General features: G+C 37.4%; 1 protein-coding gene across 1 annotated transcript in view; it reads left to right on the forward strand.

Annotated features, from left to right (window-relative positions):
• The window catches only part of PIK3R3 (phosphoinositide-3-kinase regulatory subunit 3), a 128,117-nt gene that overhangs the window by 78,350 nt on the left and 21,863 nt on the right, over positions 1–27,904 (forward strand). The window contains exons 4-7 of the mRNA XM_004442031.3: positions 5,035–5,215; positions 5,664–5,789; positions 22,319–22,461; positions 25,070–25,246. Of these exons, the coding sequence (XP_004442088.1) occupies positions 5,035–5,215; positions 5,664–5,789; positions 22,319–22,461; positions 25,070–25,246 (627 nt within the window). The remainder of the gene's footprint in view (positions 1–5,034; positions 5,216–5,663; positions 5,790–22,318; positions 22,462–25,069; positions 25,247–27,904) is intronic.

Consider the following 27,904-nt stretch of genomic DNA (forward strand, 5'->3'; position numbering starts at 1 on the left):
GAAGTAGAAAATGGGAAGGAGCCAGATGCAGAGAGCCTAATGAGCCATGGTAAGGAATTTGAATTTTATTTCTAAGTGCAAAAAAAGAAAAATCAATAAAGAGTTTTAAACAGGGGAGTGACATGATCCAAAGATCAAATACACTATTACCTAGGGTAGTGGCTCTAATGAAAGGAGTTGAGGAGTCCAAGTCAGAGGCAATGTGGAGCTAAGAGCAAAAGGGATTTGATAATGGAATAGGTATGAGGTTGAGGAGGAGTTGAAGGTGACTGAGCCTGCTGGGCTTAGAATGAATATGCCATAAGAAAGAATAGAATATAAGAAAGTCAGGACCAGTTATTTTATTTATTTATTTTTTTGGTGACGAAGATTAGCCCTGAGCTAACATCTGTTGCCAGTCCTCCTCTTTTTGCTGAGGAAGATTGGCCCCGGGCTAACATCTGTGCCCATCTTGCTCTACTTTATATGTAGGACACCTGCCACAGCATGGCTTGATAAGCAGTGCATAGGTCTGCGCCCAGGATCTGAACCTGTGAACCCTGGGCCGCTGAAGTGGAGCACGTGACCTTAACCACTGCACCACCGGGCCAGCCCCAGAAGCAGTTATTTTACTGGAGAAGAGGGAAAAGATGTTGATTTTTAGCTGCTCCAGAACTGCCAGGTAAAAATGTATCTAGCATATAGTCATAAATGTAGGTTTAATACTTAGGAGAGAGTATAGGGCCAGAAAAAGATTCAGGTACCATCTACATAGAATAAATGAGATTTTAATGAAAGAGTATATAGAGGGAAATAAGGGTAGAGGCTGAAGGCAAATTTTTTTAAGGGAATAACTGTGTTTAGCAGCAGGAAGGAGGCAGAGGAAGAGCAGTCTAAGAGGTTGAGAGAAAATAGTAATGTCACAAAAGTTGTGGGACAATGAAATATTAAGAAGGAAGGGAGAATAGAAATTTCAGATACTGCAAAGAATCTGAGCCTGGGGTAGAGGGAGGAGGCAGAGTCTGAATTTGATAAAAGTCACTGGTGACAAAATGAGAGGAATGAGAGGGAAATCAGACTGCAGCGAGTAGGTAATGAGGAAGTAGAGGTTTTTCAATTCAATAACCATGTTTTAAACCAGTAAATGGTATTCATTGTAGAAAATCTGGGTAGTTAACAAATCTTTAGGAATCTGCTATATGCCAGGCATTGGGCCAGGTTCTAGGACACAAGAAAGAATAGTGTGATTCTTCTATTCAAGAAGATTACAGTGAGGGAGAGAGACGTATAATTAAAAACTCACCATTCTTCAATTCCTTCATGTCTTCACTTCCCTCCTTCTCTGCTTAGAGTCCACGGTCCATTATTAAAATTACCCTTGTGAATATATCCTCAGCAAACTTGCTCCTCTGTCTCTCCATTGTAGTCACCTAACTATTCCAACACTTGTTCAATTCAGCTCTCCATCTATTCCTTGCATATACCTGGGCTGCTGAACATGGAGAAAAATACACCATGCTGACTGGTCTCACATTAAATTTGTGACTACTGATCTTAAGTGGGCCTTTAGTATATAGCCCAGCTGAATTTCTGCATATCCGCAGTCCATTTGCTCTCCCACTTTCCTAGATGAAAATTTCACATGTTCTTTTTTTCTCTTCAAATCAACAATCCATCTTCCCCCTTTTAACTAAGAAGTTGCTGCCTATTTCACTAAGAACATGGGAGCAGTCAGAAGAGATCTAACTCCCTCATGTTCCTGTTGCCACAGCTATCAAACATATTTGCACTGGAATGTGAATACTCTGCCTTTTTCCTGTTCCAGTGGATGACTTCATGTCCTTGTCCAGGATCCATCTCTCTACTTGTGGACTGGATCCTATCCCATCCCATCCCTCGAATCTACTCAAAGACATCACCCTAGGAATTATCTTGTCCTTTCAGTTTTTGTTTTCTCTACTGAGCCATTCCTATCAGTATATAAATAAACTATATTGTCTCCCCTTTAAGAATAATAAATAAAGAAAATTCCGTTGACCCTATATCTCTTTCCAGCTACTTTTCTATTTCTCTGCTCCCGTTTAGAGCAATATTCCTCAAAATAGTTGTCCAAAGGCATTTCTTCTTCCTCTTCTTTCTTTCTCTGTAACCTATCCCAGTCAGGCTTCCTTCGTAATCATTCCACTGAAACCATTTTGTCAGGATTGCTTAGTCATCTCTGCTTTGCCAAGCCCCAAGATCATTTACCCAGTTGATCATTTCTTCTTTGTTGAAATGCTTTTTTAAAAATTGGTTTTTAGGATACCACACTGTTAGTTTTACTTCATTAATTGCTCTCTCTTGGTTTCCTCTGCTGGTTCTTCCTCATTTCCCTGACTAGTAAACACTGGTGTACTCCAGGGCTTAGACCTTGGACTCCCCTTGTTCAGCTATGCTCATCTTCAAATAGCATCTATAGGCTGACAACTCCTGATTTTATACCTCTAGCCCAGACCGTTCTCCTGAACTTTAGATTCTTCAAGTAGGCAGCTTGATCATCTGCTCTTGGATGTTCACTAGTCACTTAACATGTCTAAAACCAAAATGTTTTTCCCCCTTTAAACATGTTCTTTTTATGTAGCCTTTTTCATTTCAATAAATAAAAATTCCATTCTTCTAAGTGCTTAAGATAAAAACCTTGAAATCATCTTTATCTTGTCTCTTTCTCTCATCCAGGCCATGAGCACATCCTGTCAGCTCTCTCTTCAAAATGTATTCAGAATCCCACCATTTCTCAGTATCTCCATTCCTACTAGCCTTGTCCAAGACACTATCATCTCTTGCCTAGATTATTTTAACAGTCTCCCAACTGATCTTTCTACTTCTACCCCTGCCCACTTTGAATGGTCTCTTCTTAACGTAGCAGCTAGAGTGAGCCTTTTAAAACACAAGATAGATGATATCACTCTGCTCAAAACCCTATTGTTTCTCCCCATCTTACTCAGTAAATGCCAAAGCCCTTACAATGGCCTACAGCCTGTTATGTGATCTGAGCTCCTTTTACATCTCTTACTTCGTCTCCTACTACTCTCCTTTTTGCTCATTCAGCCTCAGCATCACTGGCCTCCTTGCTATTCCTTGAAATGCCAAGGTTGCTTCTACCTCAGGGGCTTTGCACTTGCTGTTCCCTCTGCCTGGAAAGCTTTTACCCCAGATCTGCTGTGCTGGCTCCTTTGCTTCGTTTAGGACTCTACTTAAATGTCACCTGAACAGAGTGGTTTTTGTTGTGCAACATATATAAAATAGCAATCCCTCCACCCCCAGAACTGTCTCTTCCCTTTACTCTGCTTTATTTTTTTCCATAGGACTTATTACCATTTGATATATCTAGTTGTTTATGTTTATGTTCTATCTTGATGAGAAATTCTTTATCTTCTTTATAACCTTAAAGATGGAGATATGTTCCTCATGCTCCTAAACTGGAAGTTCCATGAGAGCATGGACTGTATCTGGCTTGTTTATCATGATATCCACCGTGCCTCATACAGTTCCTGGCACATAGTAGATGTTCAGTAAATTTTTTTGAGTGAATGTGTGCCTTTTAACTTTTCTCTAGTGGAGAGACCAGCTTGCATTTATTGTGAGTATATATGTGGGTGTACACACACAAAGTATAGTAACTACATATGATTAGGTGGTTCTTCTAATGTACATTTTATAGGAATAATTCTTTGTCCATCTAAGTACTGATCTTCTAAGCATTATTTAATTTAAATCACTCCATAGATTCAAACCTATTGTGTTTGACCTTTCACAAATCCCAATGCCTCATCTATCATGTGTAATAGCATGGCATAAAGAGATACAGAGGCATATTTTTTCCCCCGTTAAGTCTCCATGCTGCTATAGGAAGAGTTGAGTGGGTATGGTGCAGTGTTTTGCTATGATACAGTGAATCGACCTGCTGTGGTTTTACATTATACCCTATGAGTCTTGCAAAACATTGACATTTTAAGCTTTGGTTATAAATTATCTTTTAAGGGACCATTGGATATGACTCAATAAATGAAAGTGGTCTGAACTATTCAAGCATCAAATTACACCCATCTGTTATAAATGGCTCTTCAAAAGCTATACTTTGTAAAACAGTTGAATGACAGTTGAATCATTTACATATTGTGATGGCCTAAATAAATAGTTATTTCCAAGAATTATAAGCAAATATAAAAGACAAAATAATGTAAGGTGCTAGATTAATAACTCAGTTATAAATCATTCAAGGAGCTTAATTATGTTTGCACATTAACAATAAAACCTTGAGTGTGTTGGTGATTGTGTGACAAATGTTTATCATCCTCCTTCATATAGAGATAGCCTCTGCTTCCCTCCATAGACACACCACCACATATCTTTAGGTTCTAAAGATATTGTCTCTGTTCTTCCTGAAAAAATATTGTTAGAATTTAAGTTAGAAAATTCGTTCAGAAAATAAACAAAAGATACAATTTACTTCTGTTTTAATTGTTTTTCTTAAGTGATTATTTTTGCTAAATTCGTTGATACTGAATGCTGTGGAGGTATGTTGACCTTTAGTAACCAAGATATTTTATAGACCAAGGAAATAGTTGTAAAAATAATACATCATAGGGGCTGGCCTGGTGATGTAGTGGTTAAGTTTGTGTACTCTGCTTCAGTGGCCTGGGGTTCGTGGGTTCGGATCCCGGGTGTGGACCTACACACTGCTCATCAAGCCATGCTATGGCGGCATCCCACATACAAAATAAAATAGAGGAGAATTGGCACAGATGTTAGCTAAGGGACAATCTTCCTCAAGCAAAAAGAGGAAGATTGGCAGCAGATGTTAGCTCAGGGCCAATCTTCCTAACCAAAAAAAAAAAAAAAAATCATATATACTTTTACATAACTAATTATATATGAGTTTTCACATGTTCCAGTCTCATTAATGTAGTAAAACATGTTTATTATGTGATACCAATCTTTCATATCTCCATATGAAAGTAGCACTTCAATAGAATTTTTGGGAAAACAAAACTACAGTTGTCTTTCTGTTCACAGGAAGGGAGGCAATAATAAGTTAATAAAGATCTATCATCGAGATGGTAAATATGGCTTTTCTGATCCGCTGACATTTAATTCTGTGGTGGAACTCATTAACCACTATCATCATGAATCTCTTGCTCAGTACAATCCCAAACTTGATGTGAAGCTGATGTACCCAGTGTCCAGATACCAACAGGTACGATTATAGAAGTTCTTGATAGCTATTCAGCAAGTCATTGTTTAACAACAACATTTGATTCTAATTTACCAGGCTTATCACTTAAAAAAAAAAAAGAAGTGTAGTCATTTTAAATTTCCTACTTAAGATTTATGATATTTTTGGAATTTATTTTGTGGCTACTATTCCTTAATACCTTGTTGCATGTATTTATTAACTTCATGTAAAAATACTTTTGTTTATGTTTCCTGTTTATAGTTCATTTCTTAATTTTAGAAGCATTAACTATTTTGATGTGATCTAAAGGCTGATCTTGGTGTTAACAAAAGGATTTAGTGCTTTTGCATGCTTGATATTAATATGATAGCTTAAACTTACAGTAGAAATGCAATTTAAAAATAAATAGATGTGTAAAAATTCATGTGTCAGAATTAACATTCTCTATATCTTTTGTTTACTTGTATAGGACCAGTTGGTAAAAGAAGATAACATTGATGCAGTAGGTAAAAAACTGCAAGAGTACCACTCTCAGTATCAGGAAAAGAGTAAAGAGTATGACAGACTATATGAAGAATATACCAGAACATCCCAGGTTAGTATATTTTTGTTGTTTAGGCCAATAATTATGCAATGTTACAGTTACATCAGATTTTCTATAATTCCCCTGACGATCTTTAGCTTAGTATCTTAAACAGCCTTTTTGAGACTTTGATGATGTAATTCCTCTCCCATTCATAAATCGTTTTTTTATTGGTTAAGGATCTAATTTATATCGGCTAGTATTAACTAGGATAAGGTTTGACTGCAAGTGACAAGAAATAACAAAATAACAAAGGCTTCAGAGAGAAATTCATTTTTCTTTCATGTATAGGCAGTGCCGGGGGTGTTAAGGCAACTCCACAGTCATTAGGGCTTAGGGTTCTTTTGTCCCAATGCTTTGCTATCTCTGAAAGTTGGCTCACTCCAATATCAGCCATCACAACCATATTCCAGCAAACAGGAAGGAAGAATAGGAAGGAGAAAGGAACATTGTCCATTTTTAAGGCTACTTCATAGAAGAAGCACTCACTGCTTCCACTTTCATCCCACTGGCTAGACATAGCTGCAGATCATGACCAGTTGCAGGGGAGACTGGGAAAGCTAGTCTTTATTTTGTCAGGTGTGCCCAACTAACATTTGGAAGTTTACCTACAGAGGAAGAGAGAACTAATGGAAACTGTAGAACCACTAGTAATCTCAGCTACACAGTTTTTAGATCATCAACCTTAATAGTCAATAATATTTCTTTTATCACATTTATGATATAGAGCAAAATTCTGAAGAATAAACTAGTTCTTTTCCTAGAACTGTTTTTTTTCTAGTTCTTTTCCTAGAACTACTTTGATTCTTTTTTAGTTACACTTGGATTGGTTTAATTTTCCCTGAGTTATATAGTATGTAAAGGGTGCTGGGAATTTTTATGAAGGTTCACGTCTCCAGAGAAGTTTATCTGTTGCAATATTTGGGTCAGTAGTAGCCTAAGAATATATATTTAACTGGGTTTCTCATGCATGTACTTTTGAAACAGAGGATTATTTTGAAGATCAAATGATTTATAGAAGCATTGGTCTGTGTTGATTAGTCCATGTTGTAGTAGCATTAGTCCATTCTACTAAATTCAAAGTGAAGTCTTAGGGCTGGCCCCGTGGCTTAGTGGTTAAGTGTGTGTGCTCCGCTACTGGCAGCCTGGGTTCGGATCCCGGGCGTGCACCGACGCACCGCTTCTCCGGCCATGCTGAGGCCATGTCCCACATACAGCAACTAGAAGAACGTGCAGCTATGACATACAACTATCTACTGGGGCTTTGAGGGGGAGGAAAAAAAAGTGAAGTCTTACTGCCACAATTACTTGCCGGAGTCCTTTCTAGGAGATAACAATAATGGATTTTTTCTTGTGTTTATTTTCTATTTCATAGATTTCTGCTCTTATCTTTATTATTTCCTTTCTTCTGCTTTCTTTCAATTTAATTTGCTCTTCTTTTTCTAGCTTCTTAAGGTAGAAATTTTGTTCCTTGGTTTTAAAACTTATTTTCTAATATAAGCATTTAAAGCTATAAATTTCCCTCTAAGCCCGGTTATAGGTGCATCCTACAAATTTTGTTATACTGTTGTTTTCATTATTCAGTTTTAAATATTTTCTAATTTCCCTTGTTATTTTTTTCTTTGGCCCTTGTGTTCTTTAATTTCTAAATATTTGGGGATTTTCTAGGTATTATTTTATTTGTTACTAATTTAATTTTGTTGTAGTCTTATGTAGTCTGTGTAGTCTAATGGCAGTGAACATATTCATTAAGGTTACAGTCTTTTGAGATTAATTGACTTATGACCTAGCGCATACCTTATTTTGGTAAACTTCCCATGTGTACTGACAAAGACTAGTATAGTTGTTGGTATAGTGTTCTAGAAATGTCAATTAGGTCAAGGTGATTGATAGTGTCATTCAGATATTCTATATCTTTACTGATTTTTTTTTTTTTTGCTAGTTCTGTCAGTTATTGGGAAAGAGTCTTAAAGTCTCCAGTTACAATTGAGGATTTGTATATTTCGCTCTGTTAGCTTTTGCCTTTTTTTTTTTTAAGATTGACCCTGAACTAACATCTGTTGCCAGTCTTCCTCCTTTTTTCCTTTTTTTCCCCCAAAGCCCTAGTAGATAGTTGTATGTCATATTTGTACATTCTTCTAGTTGCTCTGTGTGGGACACTGCCTCAGCATGGCTTGATGAGCGGTGTGTAGGTCTGCGCCCAGGATCCGAACTGGCGAACCCTGGGCTGCTAAAGTGGAGCGCGCAAACTTAACCACCACGCCACCAGGCTGGCCCCAGCTTTTGCTTTTTGTATATTGAAATTCTATTAGGTGCTTACACATTTGTGTAAGTTTACCCTTTTATCAACATGAAATATTCCTCTTTATATCTGGTAATCCTCCTGCTCTTGAAGTCTGCTTTTTCTGATACATCCCCACCGGATTTCATATACTGACTATTTGCATGATATATCTTTTTCTGTCCTTTTACTTTTAATCTATTTGTGCTTTTATATTTCAAGTGCATCTCTGGGCCGGCCCCGTGGCTTAGCGGTTAAGCGCGCATGCTCCCCTGCTGGCGGCCCAGGTTCGGATCCCGGGCGCGCACCGATGCACTGCTTCTCCGGCCATGCTGAGGCCGCATCCCACATACAGCAACTAGAAGGATGTGCAACTATGACATACAACTATCTACTGGGTCTTTGGGGGGGAAAAAAGAAAAAAAAAAAGGAGGAGGATTGGCAATAGATGTTAGTTAGCTCAGAGCCAGTCTTCCTCAGCAAAAAGAGAAGGATTAGCATGGATGTTAGCTCAGGGCTGATCTTCCTCACAAAAAAAATAAATAAATAAAGTGCATCTCTTATAGATAATATGTAGTTGGGTCTGGCTTTTTTTTTTTTTTTCTTTCTTTTGCTGAGGAAGATTTGCCCTGAGCTAACATCTGTGCCAATCTTCCTCTATTTTTATGTGGGTCGCCATCACAGCATGGCTGCCGATGAGTGGTGTAGGTCCACGCCTGGGAGCCAAACCCGGGCTGCCAAAGCGGAGTGCACCGAACTTAACCACTAGGCCACAGGGCTGGCCCCTGTGTCTGGCTTTTTAAAAAATCCAACCTGACAATCGCTGCCTTTTAACTGGAGTATGTAATCCATTTGTATTTCTTGTAATTGTTGATATGGTTGGGTTTATGTTCACTTTTTTGCTATTTGCTCCATCTGTTTTTTGTTCCTCCACAACTCTTTCACTGTCTTCTTTGGGGTCAAACACTTTTTGGTATTCCATTTTGATTCCTCATCTGGCTTTTTGATGGCTCTTTTTTTTTTAAACGTAGTTGCTCTGAGGATTACAACATGCATTCTTAATTAATCACAAGTAAGTTCATATTGTACTATGTATCATGTAAATCTAGTAACCTTGCAACCACATAATTCTATTTCCACGTCTTATTGTTGTCATATATTTTATATCTACATGTGTAACCCCATAGTTCAATGTTACAATATTTGCATTAAACATTCCATTATTTTTAGGTTAATTTTAGAGAAGGAAAAAACAAAGAGACTTTTGTATTTACTCATATGTTTACCATTTCTGGTATTCTTCATTCTTTCCTATAAATTTGAGCTTTCCTCTGATATCATTTCACTTCATCCTGAAGAACACTATTAATACTTCTTGTAGGGCAGGTCATTTGGCAGCAAATAGCGTCAGCTTTCGTTGACCTGATGATGTGATGTATGTATTTTGCATTCATTTTTTCACTTTTATATAAAATTTTTTTATTAAAAATTTTTGTTGTCTTGTGGTAAAATATACATAACAAAACATTTGTCATTTTAACCATTTGTAAGTGTACAATTCAGTGACATTAAATACATTCACCATGTTATATAACCACCACCACTCTATACCCAAAACTTTTTCGTCATCCCCAACAAAAACTCTGTACCTGTTAAACAATAACTCCCTCTCCTCCCTCTCCCCAGACCCTGGTAACATTGTTACCTCAAGTAACCTATACTTTCTGACTATGAATTTGCCGCTTCTAGGTACCTTATACAAGTGGAATCATAAAATATTTATCCTTTGTCCTGGCTTACTTCACTAATTATAATGTTTTCAAGGCAAATCCATGTTTTAGCATATATCAAAATTTCATTCCTTTTTATAGCTGAATAATATTCCATTGTATGTATATACCACATTTTGTTTATCCATTCATCTGTTGATGGACATTTGGATCATTTCCAGTTTTTGCCTATTGTGAATAATGCTGCTTTGAACATTGATGTACAGATATCTGTTCAAGTCTCTGCTTTCATTTCTTTTGGATATATACCTAGAAATGGAATTGCTAGGTCATCTAGTTCTATTTTTAACCTTTGGAGAAACTGCCAGACTGTATTCCACACCAGCTAAGCTATTTTATGTTCTCACCAGCAGTGCATGAAGGTTCCAGTTTTTCCACATCCTCTCTAAGACTTGTTATTTTCTGTTTTTTAAAAATTTTTATAGCCATTCTAGTAGTTGTGAAGTAATATCTCATTGTTTTTGTTATTGTTGAGTTTTAGGAGTTTTTAAAAAAATATAGTCTACATATTAATCCCTTATCAGATTTATGACTTTTATTTTATTTTTTATAATTTTATTTATTTATTTTTCCCCCAAAGCCCCAGTAGATAGTTGTATGTCATAGTTGCACATCCTTCTAGTTGCAGTACGTGGGACGCAGCCTCAGCATGGCCGGAGAAGCGGTGCGTCGGTGCGCGCCCGGGATCCGAACCTGGGCCGCCAGTAGCGGAGCACACGCTCTTAACCGCTAAGCCACGGGGCCGGCCCAGATTTATGATTTTTAGATATTTTTCCCCTTCTGTAGGTTGTCTTCGCTTTCTTGATAGTATCCTTTGCAGAAATGGTCTTAATTTTGATGAAGTCTAACTTGTCTGTTTTTTCTTTTGTTACCTATGTTTTGGGTATCATATTCATGAAATTGTTGCCAAATCCAATGTCATAAAGATTTTCTCCAATGTTTTCTTTGAAGAGTTTATTGTTTTAACTCTTAAATTTAGGTTTTTGATCCGTTTTGAGTTAATTTTTGTATGTGGTGTAAGGTCGGGGCCCAGCTTTATTCTTTTACATGTGAAAATCCATTTTCCTTGCATTGTGGTTCCAACACCCTTTCCACGTTGAATAGTCTTGGGACATTTGCTGAAAATCAATTGACCATAGATGTGAGGATTTATTTTTGGACTCTCTGTTGTATTCCATTGGTCTATATGTCTATCCTTATGTCAGTACCATACTGTTTTGATTTCTATAGCTTCATAATAAGCTTTGACATCAGGAAATGTGAGTCTTTCAACTTTGGTTTTTTTCAAGATTGTTTTGGCTTTTCTGGATCTCTTTCAATTCTATGCAAATTTTAGGATTGGTTTTTCTATTTCTGTAAAAAATGCAGTTGGGATTTTGATAGGGATTGCCTTGAATCTGTATATCACTGTGGGTAGTATTGTCATCTTATCAATATTAAGTCTTCCAGTTCATGAATACAGGTTGTCTTTCTATTTATTTATGTCTTTAATTTCTTTCAGCATTGTTTTATAGTTTTCAGTATACATGTTTTTCACCTCCTTGGTTAATTTTATTCCTAAGTATTTTATTCTAGGTGATACTGTTGTAAATGGAATTGTTTCCTTAATTTCCTTTTTGGATTGTTCCTTGCTAGTACATAGAATACAACTGATTTAGTGTATTGACTTTGTATTCTGCAACTTTGCTGAATTTATTAGCTCTAACAGTTTTTTTGTGGATTCTTTAGAGTTTTGTACATATAAGATCATGTCATTTGAGATAGTTTTTCTTCTTCCTTTCCATTTTGGATGTCTTGTATTTCTTTTTATTGCCTGATTGCTTTGGCTAGAACTTCAAGTACTGTGTTGAATAAAAGTGGTGAAAAGTGGACATCCTTGTCTTGTTCCTGATCTTAGGTGGAAAGCTCTCCATTTCACCGTTGAGTATGATGTTAGCTTTGGGTTTTTTCATATGGCTGTATTCGTTTCTTAGGTCTAGTGTAACTGAGTACCGCAAACTGGGTGGCCTAAAACAACAGAAATTTATTGCCTCACTGTTCTGAGGACTAGAAGTCCAAAATCAAGGTGTTTGTAGAGCCGTTCTATCTCTGAAGGCTCTGAGGAGGATCCTTCCTTGCTTTTTCTTAGCTTCTGGTGGTTGCTGGCAATCCTTGGCATTTCTTGTGTTGTAGATGCATCACTTCAGTCTTTGCCTCCGTTATCAATGGCATTTTCCCTCTGTGTCTGTTTTCTCTTCTTATAAGGATACCAGTCATTGGAATAGGGCCCACTCTAATCCAGTATGACCTCATCTTAATTTACTAATTACATCTACAAAAACCCTATTTCCTAATAAGGTCACATGCTAAGGTCCTTGGGGTTAGGACTTGAACATATCTTTTTTGGGAACACAATTTAGTCTATAACAATGGCCTTTATCATGTTGAAGAAGTTTCCTTTTATTCCTAGTTTATTGAATGTTTTTATCATGCAAAGGTGTTAGATTTTGTCAGATGTTTTCTCTGCATCAATTAAGATGATTGTATATTTTTTTCCCCTTCAATCTATTAATGTTGTGTATTATATTGATTGATTTTCATATGTTGAACCACCCTTGCATTCCTAGGATAAATTCCACGTGGTAATGGTGTATAGTTATAGTCCTTTTAATATGCTGCTGAATTTAGTTTGTTAGTATTTTGTTGAGGATTTTTTATATCCATATTCATAAGGGACATTGTCTGTAGTTTTCTTTTCTTGTAGTCTCTTGATCTGACTTCAGTATCAGAATAATGATGGCCTCACAGAATGAGTTTGGAAGTGTTCCCTCCTATTCTGTTTTTTGGAAGAGTTTGAGAAGGACTGTTGTTAATTGTTCTTGAAGTGTCTGGTAGATTCACTAGTGAAGCCATCTGGTCCTGGGTTTGTCTTTGTTGGGGAGTTTTTGATTAGTGATTCAATCTCCTTACTGGTAATTATAGTTCTATTCAGATTTTCTGTTTCTTCTTGAGTCAGTTTTGGTAGTTTATGTGCTTCCAGGAATTTGTCCATTTCATCTAGGTTATCCAGTTTGTTGGCATACAGTTATTTATAGCATTTTCTTATAATCCTTTTTATTTCTGTAACGTTGGTAGTATGTCCCTTGTTAAATTTCTGATTTTAGTAATTTGAGTCTTCTCTGTTTTTCTTAGTCAGTCTAAGTAAAGGTCCGTCAATTTTGTTGATCTTTTCAAAGATTAAAATTGGTTTTGTTGATTTTCTCTATTTTTCTATTCGGTATTTTATTTATTTCTTTTCTACTCTTTGTTATGTCCTTCCTTCTGCTAGCTTTGGGCTTAATTTGCTCTTCTTTTTCTAGTTTCTTAACGTATACAGTTAGGTTATTGATTTGAGATCTTTTTTTCAAATGTAGGTGTTTACAGCTATAAATTTCCCTTGAGCACTGCTTTTGCTGCATTCCATAAGTTTCAATATGCTGTGTTTTCCTTCTTATTTTTCTCAAGGTATTTTCTAATTTCTCGTCATTCCTTCTTTGACCCATTGGTTGTTTAAGAACATGTTGTTTAATTTCCACGTATTTGTGAGTTTTCCTTCTATTATTGATTTCTAGTTTCATTTCATTGTTGTTTGAAAAGATATTTTGTATGATTTCAGTCTTTTGACATTTATTAAGACTTGTTTTGTGGCCTAATGTGATCTATCCTGGAGAATATTCCATGTGTACTTGAGAAGAATGTGTATTCTGCTGTTGTTTTGTAGTGTGTTCTGTATATGTCTGTTAGGTTTAAGTGGTTTATAGAGTTGCCCAGATTGTCTATTTCTTTATTCGTCTTCTGTCTGATGGTTCTATCCATTATTGAATGTGAGATATTGAAGTCTCCAACTATTATTGTAGAACTGTCAAACTGTCTATTCCCCCTTTAATTCTGTCAATTTTTGCTTCATATATTTTGAGGCTCTGTTGTTAGGTGCATATATGTTTCTCTTTCTCTTCTCCTCCCTTGTGGTATTCCCATGGCAGGTATGTTACACCTTTTGTAGTTGTCCCAAAGTTCTTGGATATTCTGTCCTGTTTTTTTTCAGTCTTTGTTCTCTTTGCTTTGCAGTCAGCTGTGTCCAGTTAGTATTTCCATCTCTTTGCATACATTGCCCATCTGTTCTTGCATGCAGTCTACTTTATCCATGTGAGTCCTTAGTATATTAATCTTAGTTATTTTAAATTCCCAGTCTAATAATTTCAACATCCCTGCCATGTCCGGTTCTGATGCTTGATCTGTCTCTTCAAATTATGTTTTTTGGCTTTTGGTATGCTTTGTAATTTTTTCTTGATAGCCAGAAGGAATGTACTGAGTAAAAGGAACTGCCATAATTAGGCCTTAAGTAATGGTGGTGAGGTGTGGGGGAAGGGAAGCATTCTGTAGCTCCATGATTAGGTCTCAGTCTTTTAGTGAGTCTACGCCTCTGGACTTTAAACTAAACAAGTGTTTCTCAGGGTTTTTTTCTCCACCCTTAGGTGGGAGAGGATGGCTAGAGTGGACTGGAGTTGGGTATTTTCCTTCTCCCAGGTCAGTTAGGCTCTGATAATACCGCAAGAAGCTAGGCTCTGGTTAACTAGTTTCTCCTGAGGTCAGGCCTTGTTAAGAAGAACAGGGTGCTCTGATGTATTTCAAAATGATTGGTTTTCTCCTTCCCCTGCTGGAAGCATGAGGGGATTTTTCTCCAGTGTTTACTTTGAGAACCTGGTTGAGCTCTTAGAGGTAAATCTCAGAAAATTTTGGGGACCCCTCTATGACTGAGTTCCCCTGGAGTTTTTAACTGTCAGAGTTGTCTACACTGAGCCTCAGCAATTTGTCAACTACGGTTCAGGTTTTCCTACTCTGGTACTGGTTTCTCCTTGTGAGTCTCTGCTCTGGTAAGCCATGACAACATATATTTGCCTGTCTGTCTCTCTAGTCTTGGGGACAGCAGTTTGTCCTGTGTCCTTACCTCTTACAGATCCTAGAAGAGTTGTTGCTTGTTTAGTCTGTTCATCTTTTTACTTGTTTTTTGGATGGAGTGGTAACTTCCAAGTTTCTTATATGCAGAACTGGAAACCAGAACTTCTCCACATATATGTTTATAATTGTTTTATCTTCTTGATGTATTGAACCTTTATCAATATGTAATGCCCTTCTTAGTCTCTTGTAATATCTTTTGACTTAAAATCTATTTTGTTTGATAATAATATAGCCACCACAGCTCTCATATTTGCCTACAATATCTTTTTCCGTCCTTTTGCTTTTAACCCCTTGTATCTTTGCATCTGAAGTGAGTCTCTTGTAGACAGCATATGGGTGGATCATTGGTTGTTTTTTCTTTGTGAAATCCATTTGCCAGTCTCTGTCATTTAGTTGGAGAGTTTAATCCACTTACATTTAAAATAATTGCTGATTACTGATAGGAAGGACTGATTTCTGGCATTTAGCAATTAGTTTTCTGTGTGTCTTATGTGTTTTTGTTTTTCAGTTCTTCCATTACTGGCTTTTTTGATATTTAATTGATTTTTTTGTAGTGTACCTTTTTGATCCCCAATTCTTTCCTTTTTTGTATATTTTTTAGTTTTTCTTAGTGGATACCTTGGAGATTACAATTAACATCCGAACTGCATGACAACCTAGTTTGAATAATGCCAACTTATCATGTAATAAGTTTTCAATAGTATATAAACACTCTGCTCCTATACATATTTCTCTTTCCACTTTGTATTGTTATTGTCACACATTACATTTTTATACATTGTATGCCCATTAATGTAGATTTATAACTGTTGTTTTATGCATTTGTCCTTTAAATCATATAGAAAAAAAGAAAAGTTACAAACCAAAAGTACAATAATACTGGCTTTTTATGTACCTGTGCAATTACCTTGACCTATGTTCTTTGTTTCTTTATGTGGCTTCAAGTCTAGTGTCCTTTCATTTCAGCCTGAAGGAATCTTTTTAGCATTTATTGTAGGGCAGGTCTAGTGGTAATGAACTCTCTCAACTCTTGTGTATCTGCAATATCTCAGTTTCTCCTTCATTCTTGATGGACAGTACTGTTGGATATGGAATTCTTGGTTGACAGTTTTTTTTTTCTTTCAAGACCTTAAATATGTTATCCCACCGCCTTCTGGCCTTCATGGTTTCTGATGGGAAATCAGCTATTAATTTTATTGAAGATCCTTTGTACATGATGAATTGCTTCTCTCTTGCTGCTTTCAAGACTCTTTGTCTTTTGACAATTTGACTATAATGTGAAATACTTGTTTTTTGTATCTTTGCTTATAGTTTGTAATTGTTAGCTGTGGAAGGATTAGTCAGCTGTGAGCTATTCCAGTATTGCAGTAACTCATGGTGCCTTGTTTTGACTCTAGTATTAATGTTCTTAATTTTCTCAGCCCCAAAGCCCTTCATAGTATCTGTGGTGGGCAATGTGAAGGTAGAGACTGCACCAGGAACCTCATGACTTGTGGGACTTTTAGGGGGTATTGGCTGTGAGAATTACAGATTAGGAATGAGATATAGTACTGATTGGGAAAAGGTGTGGGATTACAGTGGCCAGAAATGCTTTAATATGGTCCATTTTCCTATATGAGATGTTTGGTTCCATTTTATTTTCAGGTTTTCTTTTATTAGTTAATAAGTTATTCAGAATGATTTTAATAACCTTTTTTTCCCTCTCTACCTGACACTTGTGCTGTGTCTGTGGTGTGCCTGTGTGGGTGTATGCTTTTTTATACTGCAGGTTTCAGCTTCTCTCTATTCCTTTAGCTTTTCCAGATGAATTATCTGTGATGAGGTCAGTGTTTGGGGTAAAGTAGGGAAAAAGTTACTGAGCTTCTTCAGATTGAATCATCATAAGTGGTCAACATTAGGGGATGGTGAAATGATCATACCTATAATAGAATGTTTTGCAGCTATTTAATTAGTTTTTCAGAAATTATTTTAAAACTTTTTGATTTTTAAAAAGTGCAAAAGTTATATAAATATGTATGTTAAAGTCAATATAAATAATTGCTGAATTCTATATGAATCATAGCATACAAAATAAAAGTCCTCATTCCCCAGAGGCAACTGCTGTTATTAAGTGCTTCTTAGGAGTTCCTACTGACTTGAGAAATGCTTAGGATGTAGTTTTAGGTAAAGGAGACAGCATGTAGAATTGTATATAGAGTGTGATTTCAGCTGTGGGTGTACCCACTCACCTGAAGGGACAACTTTATGAAAATACACTGGGATGTTTTGGGTGATAGAATTAGAGGGATTTTGTAAAAATACGATTAAAACAGAAAGAAGGAAATAATAATAGGAATAATATGCATATGTTATTTTATAACAAAAATGGCCTTTTTAAAACAAAATGAAATAAAATTATTCTATAACCATAAAAAAGAATGAAGGAGGTTTATATTTACTGATTTTGAGTGATTTCTAAGATTTGTTGTGTAAAAAAAACAAGGTACAGAAAAATGTACATGCTATAGTGTCATTTATGGTTAAAAAAAGAAAGAAAATGTGTGGAGGAGGATATATGTTTATATGTGCTCAGAATATCTCTGGTCAGAAACTAAATCTCTTCTCTGGGGAGGATAATTAAGGCAGTGAGAGTCTAGGAATAGGAAACTTACTCTTTACTATATATTCTTTTGTATCGTTTGATTTATTTTTTTCTGTGTGCATGTATTACCTTCTTAAAAATATATAAAATAAACTGAATTGGAATTTATGAGATTTATTTTCTAATCCTTGTTATGTTAAAAACTAGTTATGTCCCTTGAGAGTCTATCTATGCTTCAAGTTCCCATCTACAAGATGGAGATAATGGGAACCCCAGCCAGATTTGACTGAGTGTGTATGTGTGAGACAGAAACAGAGAATCAGGTAAAGAAAGGCCAGTATAGGCATCCAAAAACATTTGTTGAACACATAGTCTAAACATGATACTATACTTGACTCTAGAAACACGAAGGGAGAGATGAGGCCCTATTCCTCAAAAGTTTGAAGTACTCTGACAATGTTTGTTAAACACAAAGCTCTTTATTCAAAATGGCGTACTTTAATCCCTTTCCTCTGCATCAAACAAAGCAATAATGGATTACTGTATTTGTGTGCGTATATTTATTTAAAGGGCAACATGCAACACTATGTTTAATCTCACAAAGAATATTGAGCAAAAGATGCAAAAGAATACATATGAGTCTATATTTATATAAGGTACAAAACCAGGCAAATGTTAACGTTTTTATTTTGGATGAGAACATGAAGTGGTAAAACTGTAAAACTGCAGGGAAATGATCATCATAAAGGGCAGGATACTGTTATCACCAAGGCAGGGAAGGTGGATTGGGGAGAGGCAGGGAGTTGTGATCCAGAAAGGATACACCGGGAATTTCTGGGGTGCTGGTAGTGGATGTTCATTTTATAATAATTTGTTAAGCTGTGCATTTGTTTTATGTGTTTTACTTGTTATATCTCACACTAAAAAATGATAAACATTAAAAACATATGGCTATATGCAAAAACAATGTGAATATTTCTGTAGATCAGAGATGGAACAAGAACCCATAATAATAATCATAAATGGAACTTCCAGATCTGAAGATAAGCAGAGGTGACTGGGAGTTTGACCTCCCTGGTAGTTCTTTCTGTCTGCTTTGTTGATTTCTCCTCTTTGATCTTGGTCCTCTTCTCTTTTCTAGTTACTCATTCACTCTCTGGTGATCTCAGACAGACTCATGGGTTTACATACCATCTATATGCCAGTAATTCCCAAACTTATATCTCTGGTTCTTCTAACTTCTCTTAACTCTAAACTCATATATCCAACTGCCTATTCAGCAGCTTCACTTGGATGTTTACTAGATATCCCAAACTTAACATGTCCAAAATTGAACTTTGATATTCCACCTCAAGGCTGTTCTACCCTTTGCTTCCCCATCTCAGTTGAGAGCAATCATATCCTTCTTCTTGTTCAGGCCAAAAGCCTTGAAGTCATCCTAGACTCTTTCTTTTACACTTTGCAGAATTCCTGTTGACTTTACTTTTAGAATATACCCAGAATTTAGTGCCTTCTCACTATATCCACTGCTAATACCTTGATCTAAGCCATTATCATTTCTTGCTTTCATATACCACAGAAACCTTTAACTGGTCTTCTTGCTCTTATACATGTTCCTCTCCCCCTGATCAATTCTCGACATAGCAGCTAGGTGATACTTGTAAAACATAGGTAAGATCACAGCACTCCTTTGTTTAAGATCCATCTCTGGTTCTACATCTTACACAGAGTAAAAGCCAGAGTCCTTTCTACAATGCCCAGTATGATCTGTGCCCCTCTTCCTCTCTGACCTCCTTTCTTATAACTCTCTTCCTCACTGTGCTCCAGCCACTCTAGCCTCCTTGCTGTTCCTTGGATATACTAGACCTGCTTCCTACCTTCAAGAGTTTGCACTGGCTGTTTCCTGGCCTAAAATACTTGTCCCCTAGATAGTCACTTGTCTAACCCCCTCACCTCCTTCAAGTCTTTGCTCAAATGTTGTCATCTCAATGAGGCCTACCTGACAACTCTATTTAAAATTGTAGCTTGCATTCCAATCTTCCTTTCTCACTTTACTTTTCTTTTTTACATAATACTTCTTCTAACAGACTATATAATTAGTTATTATGTCTTATTTATTGTCCGTGTAATCCCCTAAACTATAAAGGGGCTTCCAGGAGGGCAGAAATCTTTATCTAAGCTTATTCTCTTGTGTATTCCAAATGTTTCAAATAATGCCTGGCATATAGTTAGTGTTCAGTTATTTGTTGACTGAATTTATGCAAGGTAATGAACCAAAAGCACTCTACTCTTGGCAGGGGCCTGGAGTCAGACTCATGCTGTGAACTGGAGTCTAGGGGAGAGCTAACCATCCTGTAAACAGAGCCTAGAAAAAGTAGACTTTGTTGCATGTGACTTTGGCTTCTACAGAGCTGCATTTCTGCTTTCTTGTCATGGCTGGAGAAAGCAGAGAAAGCTCCACGTGCTGCCCAAAAGCTCAGTAATATTGGGGATTTAACAGCAGAATATGAGTTCTGAGCAGCTGATATGAGACTGGGTTCTGGGCTTGGATTCGCTGGTTGGGGAACTGGGTATGGGGGTAGATGGAGGCAACCAAAAACCACTAGGTCGAAGCTAGAAGACGACTAAATTTCTCTGTGTGAGAATTGAGAGCAAGACTTGAGATAGGGCTGAGCAGAGAAGAGCCATGGAGGCTTAAAGCTTTGGAAGGTGAGGGAAGAGAGGGAGGGATGCAGTGATTAGCAGCACTGGAAATGTGCTGGCACAATAAGTGTTAAAGGGAGATTAAAGAATTGACATCTCTGTTTATAAGTGTTGTAGACCTTCTCTGCTTTTTCTTGAAATTTTACATAAAATCTAGATTGCTTTGATGTAAGTGAATTCTTCCCAGAGAATGGGAAGAGATGGTATGTCCTGCTAGAGTTGGCATGGGGTGAGAATAGACTGCATGTGGAGATATTTGACATCTGGATTACATATAATTAGGAGGAAAAGTGATAGGATTTAGTGATGGATTGGGATGAGAGACAGGAATTTGGCAATGAGATCATTGGTGACTTGGAAAGAGTGGTCTCTGTGGAATGCTGAGTACAGAAGCCAGAATAGAATGAGTTGGGGTGTGAATGAGAGATGAGGAAAGAGAGACAGCCCATATAAACAACTCTTTCAAGAAGCCTAACTGTGACTAGAGGAGAATTTAGGGTTAAGGGATTTTTTTCAAAGTAGTGTTACTAGAGCTTGTTTGTATGCTGATGAGAAGGAACTGTTAGACTGAGAAAGTTAATGTTGTAAGAGAGGCTGGCTGATGTGATGAAATAAAGTGCCTGAGAAAGGAAGAAGTGGTGAGACCTAGAGCACATGTAGATAAAGGGAGAAGAGAGAGAAGGGGTGTGGATACAGGTCGGTGTATAGTTCTGGTGATAGGGATAGTGGCATTGTTTATGGAGGGGCTGCTGCTTTGACAGTAATATCAAATACTTTTTCCTTTGCTCCCTTACCTATCAACACATATACCAGTGTTAGTAAAGTCTAAATTATTGGTGTTTTCTTTGCAGATACAGGACCAGAACTTGATAGGTAATTTCTAACCTTGCAAGGGGGCCAAGACCTTCCACTATAATTTGAGAATTGCAGAATTTGTAGTTAGATATTTAGATATGGGCATTTCACTAACTTTACAGTCCTATTTGAGATATGTAAGATATAATTTCAACTATAGGGAACGTCATAATGTTCTAGCCTCCCTCATCTGCTAATCTCCATATGTTCCAGCTACTGAGCAATTGCTGATCCCTGAACAGCCCCTGTTATTTCATGTATATGCCATGCCATGCCATCTATGTGCAGTGCTGCATTTTCTTTCTCTATCCCAGTTCTTTAAGACCTAGCTCAAATGTTGCCTCCTCCATGAAGCCTCTGTAAAGCAGTAAATAACTAATTCACCCCACCTGTTTGCCTCTACCATGACGTGAAACAAAACCTTGTTAGGGTTCAGAAATCTGTTTCACTTGTGTATTCTGAATCCTGGAGGGCAGGCTCCATGTTTTATGAATTTATTTATCACGAGATGGTACTTGCCATATAGTGAATTCTCAGTGATCATTTGTTGAAACTGAGGAGTTATCCTGCAAGCACCAAAACTTTTAAAATTGTAAGCATTCAGGATAGCAGTCTTTCTGGCCTTTACACATATTCCTTGACTTTCTGAAATAAATTGAACAAAATTTAACCCTCTTTGAAGATTTTAGGGGAATCATGATTCAGATGCTAAAGTCTACAAATACCCTCAGAGCTCATCGAAATGGATAGGCCTCTTTACCCTAGTGCTGAATGGCTTAGCTTACTGGGCTTTTGTTCTGTGGAGCTGTACTTTTTCATCTTATTCTGCATCTGATTTTATCAGCTATTCTTCCCTTTTTCATTTTCTGCTTCTAATCAGATTAATCTACTGATGAATCTGCTTGGAAAACTACAGGCTTTAGAAATGAAAGTAAGAATAAATAGACTCTATAGGGCTCTTCTGGGAGTAAGGCTTTGCATCTTGGTGCCCAGACTCTTCCACTCTATCCAGTCACTCCTTTAGTGCCTTTTGGAGGTAAGCACTACAATAGGTGCAAAGGCAGAACTTTATCCTTGTCTTCAAGGTGTTCAGGGTTAATCTCTCTTAGCAACTCAGAGGGCTTTCTGTGGTTCTCAGCTATATTTTAGGTAATAGTTATTTTTCTTTTATTTTAGAGTTTCAATAATGTATTTTGCATGTAAGTAATAAGGGTAGGAGTTAAAGGGTCTTGTTTTAGCTGTCGCTTAATTCGGTCTTATATGGAATTGTAACTTATAAGATTTGTTTTAAGATCAAAGTTACAAAAAAAATGAAGGTAGTGAAGTATATGTCTTTTCTTTTTCTCTCCTATAGGAAATACAGATGAAGAGGACTGCAATTGAAGCTTTTAATGAAACAATTAAAATATTTGAAGAGCAGTGTCACACGCAAGAACAACATAGCAAAGAATATATCGAGCGATTTCGCAGAGAAGGGAATGAAAAGGAAATTGAACGGTAAATCTGCCTAATGCCTCCAAATGCATCAGTGAGACAAGACTTCTTTTCTTCCCCAGTAATCTCTGTCGTGTTTGCTTTTAGCCCCTCAAACTTCACACTCCTGCCTTATGGAACTACTTGCTGTTCCCACTAATGGCACCAAACTGAACCTCCTCTCTTCTGTGTTCTTTCTCCATCCTCCTAAATTTTTAGCTCCTGCTCGCCCTTTAGGACTCAGCTTACACATGACTTTTTCTAGAAAATCTTCCCTGATTCCCTAGACTGGTTTAGGGGCTTTTGTTCCTACCCCTACAGTATCTGGTCTCGAACTCTTCTGTAACATTTACTGAATGTTACACCCACTAAACTGCGAGCTTGTTAAGAGTAAGGATGGTGGCTACTGTCCCTGATAGCTCCAGCACCTATTATGGTGCCTGAGAGTACGGAGTGGTGCTCACTGAATATTTGTTGAACTGAAAGTCAACAGCAGCAGTCTAAGAATAAATTGGAGGCAGAACCAGCCTGACTGTTGCAGGTGACTGCAGTCTTTGTGGTCATCAGGTTAAAAGATGGTGGGGTCCTGAACTACAGCAAGGGCAGGAGAGGAGGGGGAGTTAATAGAAATGCTGAGGACTTGATGCCTGACCAGATATAGTAGGTATGGGAGAAGTCAAAGATTATTCCTCGATTTCTATATGAGTCACTAAGGGATGGTGTTATTCACCAACGTAGGAAGTACATGAGGAGAGTTTGGAGTTGGAACCGATGAGTTTGAGGTTCCTGTGAGAATCCAAATGGAGTTGTCTGAGAGGTAGGCAGCTGGTTATTTGGATTTGGAACTCGGGGTACAGAGAATATTTGGGAGGCATAAATGTGTAGGTGATGGTAGATGCTAAGAATGAGATTACAATGAGAGAGTGAGCAGCATGAGAAGTATTGGATCTGGCAACTAAAAGGATATTGGAAGCCTTTATCAAAGCAAATTTAGTGGAATATTGGAAGACTGAGCCAGATGACAGTGTGTTGAGAAGTGAAAAAGTGGATAGTAAATGGAAATGAATCACATGCAAGGGAAAAGCAAAATTATTTCTCATATTAGCACTAAAGTGTTAGTGAACTTCTGTGTGCATAAGAATAGAGCTAAGTGGTGTGAGGCAATATAGCTTAATGGTTAAAACATGGGCTTAAATTCTGTGTTGACCATTTACTAGCTGTGTGGCCTTGGGTGAGTTACTTAAGTCTCTTAGCCTGTTTCCTCCTCCATAATCTGTGGCTAACATCTTCTTGAAGTGCTGTGAGAATTAAGTGATACACACACATACACATAAACACACACACATATTCATGGTACAGAAAGGCATATGTGTGTGTATGTATCTTGGCATATGGTATCAATAAATGGCTATTATTATTATTAATAATGAAGAAATAGAAAAGAACTTATAGTTTAGTTGCAAAGGGAGGTGGTAGCATGATAAGGTTTTTTTTTCCCCCCCCAAAGCCCCAGTATATAGCTGCATGTCATAGTTGCACATCCCTCCAGCTGCTGTATGTGGGACGCAGCCGCAGCATGGCCGGAGAAGCAGTGCGTCGGTGCGCGCCAGGGATCCGAACCCGGCCCACCAGCAGCGCAGCGCGCACACTCAACCGCCAAGCCACGGGGCCGGCCCGTGATAAAGTTTTAATAGTAATATAGAACCACATATTATTGAGTGGCGAATGAGTAATGTGGGTAATTGTTGCCTTAAGGGTTCAGAGCACAGCAAAACTTTGTGTGCTGGAAAAGATTATAGCCATCCTCTACTGAGTGCCTACCAAGATGTACTAGGCACAGTTTTGTCCTTTTACCTGTATTACCACATTTAATTCACAGAGTAACACAGTGAAGTAGGTACTATTGTAGGTGCCCGTTTTAAACAGATGAGGAAATGAAGGCACAGAGAAGTTAAATAACTTGCCCATAGCCACGAAGTAAGTGGCAGGGCAGAGATTCCAACTTCGGCAGGCCGACTGCTAAGCCATTGCTCTTAACTGATTTATTGTGCTACCTCTTATATATCATATCTATAGCTTTACTTGTTCAGTCATGACTGGATCTAGGGCCCAAACAAGGTCATCAGGATTCTCTCTCATACTCTGTCTTATGGCTCAGTTTTTCTGTGTTGGCTTCATCCTTGGGCACACTTTCCCTGTGAGATGGCAGCATAGCTGCTGGGTGTCTTAGAATCACATATTCATAATTTGGCAATTCCAATGGAAAGAGAGAACCTCTGTTTACAATGGTTCTAGCAAAAGTCGTAGAATTGACTCTAATTGGGTCAGTTTGGGTAATATTCCTGTTCCTAAACCAGTCACTGTGGCCTGAGGGTAGGGATAGGATGGAATGGAATACTTTTATTGGTCAGGCTGGGTTGTGTGGATGTTCACCCATGAATCTGAGATGGGGGCAGGGAACCCTTACCTACAGGGAGCATCAGGGTGCTGTTTTCCCAGAAGAGTGAGAATGGATATGGACCATGCAGACACAGAAGATGTCCACCACTTAAGAGTTTAGGACTATGCTCACACTATAGAATGCTTCTGCTTGGTTCCTGTTTTAGCATTAATATGTCAAATATTTTCACAGAATTATGATGAACTATGACAAATTGAAATCACGTCTGGGTGAGATTCATGATAGTAAAATGCGTCTAGAGCAAGATTTGAAGAAACAAGCTTTGGACAACCGAGAAATAGATAAAAAAATGAACAGTATCAAACCTGACCTGATCCAGCTGCGCAAGATCCGAGATCAGCACCTTGTGTAAGTAGTCTGGGCCTATATGGGAGGGAAACACCAGCACCAGATTACTACTAGAGATGTTAGAGGTAGAAGAGATTTTTCTTTTTTGTTAATTGATGTCATAATAGTTTATAACATTGTGAAATTTTAGTTGTGCATTATTGTTTGTCAGTCACCATATAAAATATGCCCCTTCACCCCTTGTGCCCACCCCCGAACCCCTTGGTAACCACCAAACTGTTCTCTCTGTACTTGTATTAGTTTATCTTCCACGTATGAGTGAAATCATATGGTGTTTGTCTTTCTCTGTTTGGCTTATTTCACTTAACATAATACTCTCTAGGTCCATCCATGTTGTTGCAAATGGGACGATTTTGTCTTTTTTTTATGGCTGAGTGGTATTCCATTGTATAAATATACCACATCTTCTTTATCCAATCATCAGTCAATGGACACTTGGGTTGCTTCCACTTCTTGGCTGCTGCAATGAACATAGGGGTGCATAAGCCTCTTTAGATTGTTGATTTCAGGTTCTTTGGATAGATACCCAGTAGTGGAATAGCTGGATCATAAGGTATTTCTATTTTTAATTTTTTGAGGAATCTCCATACTGTTTGTCATGGAGGCTGCACCATTGTGCATTCCTGCCAGCAGTGAGTGAGGGTTCCCTTTTCTCCACAGCCTTTCCAACATTTGTTATTTTTTGTCTTTGTGATTATAGGCATTCTACTGGGTGTAAAGTGATATATTAGTGTAGTTTTCATTTGCATTTCCCTGATGATTAGTGATGTTGAACATCTTTTCATGTGCCTACTGGCCATCTGTATATCTTCCTTGGAAAAAGGTCTGTTCATATCCTCTGCCCACTTTTTGATTGAGTTGTTTGTTTTTTGTTGTTCAGTTATGTGAGTTCTTTATATATTATAGAGATTAACCCCTTGTCCAATATATGATTTACAAATATTTTCTTCTAGCTGGTGGGTTGTCTTTTCATTTTGATCCTGGGTTCATTTGCCTTGCAGAAGCTCTTTAGTTTGATGAAGTCCCACTTGATTATTTTTTCTTTTGTTTCCCTTGTCCAAGTAGACATGAAATTTGAAAAGATCTCTCTATGACCAATGTTAAAGAATGTACTGCCTATATTTTCTTCTAGGAGTTTTATAGTTTCAGGTCTTACTTTCAAGTCTTTGATCCATTTTGAGTTAATTTTTGTGTATGGTGAAAGAAAAGGGTCTACTTTCATTCTTTTCCATGTGGCTGTCCAGTTTTCCCAGCACCATTTATCAAAGAGACTTTCCTTTCTCCATTGTATGTTTTTAGCTCCTTTGTTGAAGATTAGCTGTCCGTAGGTGTGTGGTTTTATTTCTGGGCTTTCAATTCTGTTCCATTGATCTGTGTGTCTGTTTTTGTACCAGTACCGTGCTGTTTTGATTACTATAGCTTTGTAGTATATTTTGAAGTCAGGGATCGTGATGCCTCCAGCTTTATTCTTTTTTCTCAGGATTGCTTTAGCTATTCGGGGTCTTTTGTTGCCCCATATGGAGTTTAGTATTCTTTGTTCTATTTCCATGAAGAATGTCATTGTGATTCTTATTGGGATTGCATTGAGTCTGTAGATTGCTTTAGGTAGTATGGACATTTTAACTATGTTTATTCTTCCAATCCATGAGCATGTAATATCTTTCCATTTCTTTATGTCATCGTCAGTTTCTTTCAATAATGTCTTATAGTTTTCATTGTATAGGTCTTTCATCTCCTTGGTTAAATTTATTCCTAGATATTTTATTCTTTTTGTTGTGATTGTGAATGGGGTTGTATTCTTGAGTTCTCTTTCTGTTAGTTCTTTATTAGAGTATAGAAATGCAACTGATTTTTGTAAGTTGATTTTGCACCCTGCAACTTTGCTGTAGTTGTTGATTATTTCTAATAGCTTTCTGGTGGATTCTTTAGGGTTTTCTGTATATAAAATCATGTCGTCTGCAAACAGTGAGAGTTTCACTTCTTTGTTGCCTATTTGGATTCCTTTTATTCCTTTTTCTTGCCTAATTGCTCTGGCCAAAACCTCCAGTACTGTGTTGAATAAGAGTGGCAAGACTGGGCAACCTTGTTTTGTTCATGTTCTCAGAGGAATGGCTTTCAGTTTTTCCCTGTTAAGTATGATGTTGGCTGTGGGTTTGTCATATATGGCCTTTATTATGTTGAGGTACTTTCCTTATACACCCATTTTGTTGAGAGTTTTTATCATAAATGGTTGTTGGATCTTGTCATATGCTTTCTCTGCATCTATTGAGATGATCACTTGGTTTTTATTCCTTGTTTTGTTAATGTGATGTATCACATTGATTGATTTGTGGATGTTGAACCATCCCTGTGTCCCTAGTATAAATCCCACTTGATCATGGTGTATGATCTTTCTAAAGTATTGCTGTCTAGAAGGATGTGCAACTATGACATACAACTATCTACTGGGGCTTTGGGGAAAAAAAAAAAGGAGGAGGCTTGGCGATAGATGTTAGCTCAGAGCCGGTCTTCCTCAGCAGAAAGAGGAGGATTAGCATGGATGTTAGCTCAGGGCTGATCTTCCTCACACAAAAAATAAATAAATAAAGTATTGCTGTATTCGGTTTGCCAATATTTTGTATTGGCAAAGGATTTTTGCATCTATATTCATCAACGATA

This window comes from Ceratotherium simum, chromosome 22, assembly GCF_057802395.1.
Source record: "Ceratotherium simum simum isolate JZ-2026a chromosome 22, ASM5780239v1, whole genome shotgun sequence".
Classification (NCBI taxonomy): Eukaryota; Metazoa; Chordata; class Mammalia; order Perissodactyla; family Rhinocerotidae; genus Ceratotherium; species Ceratotherium simum.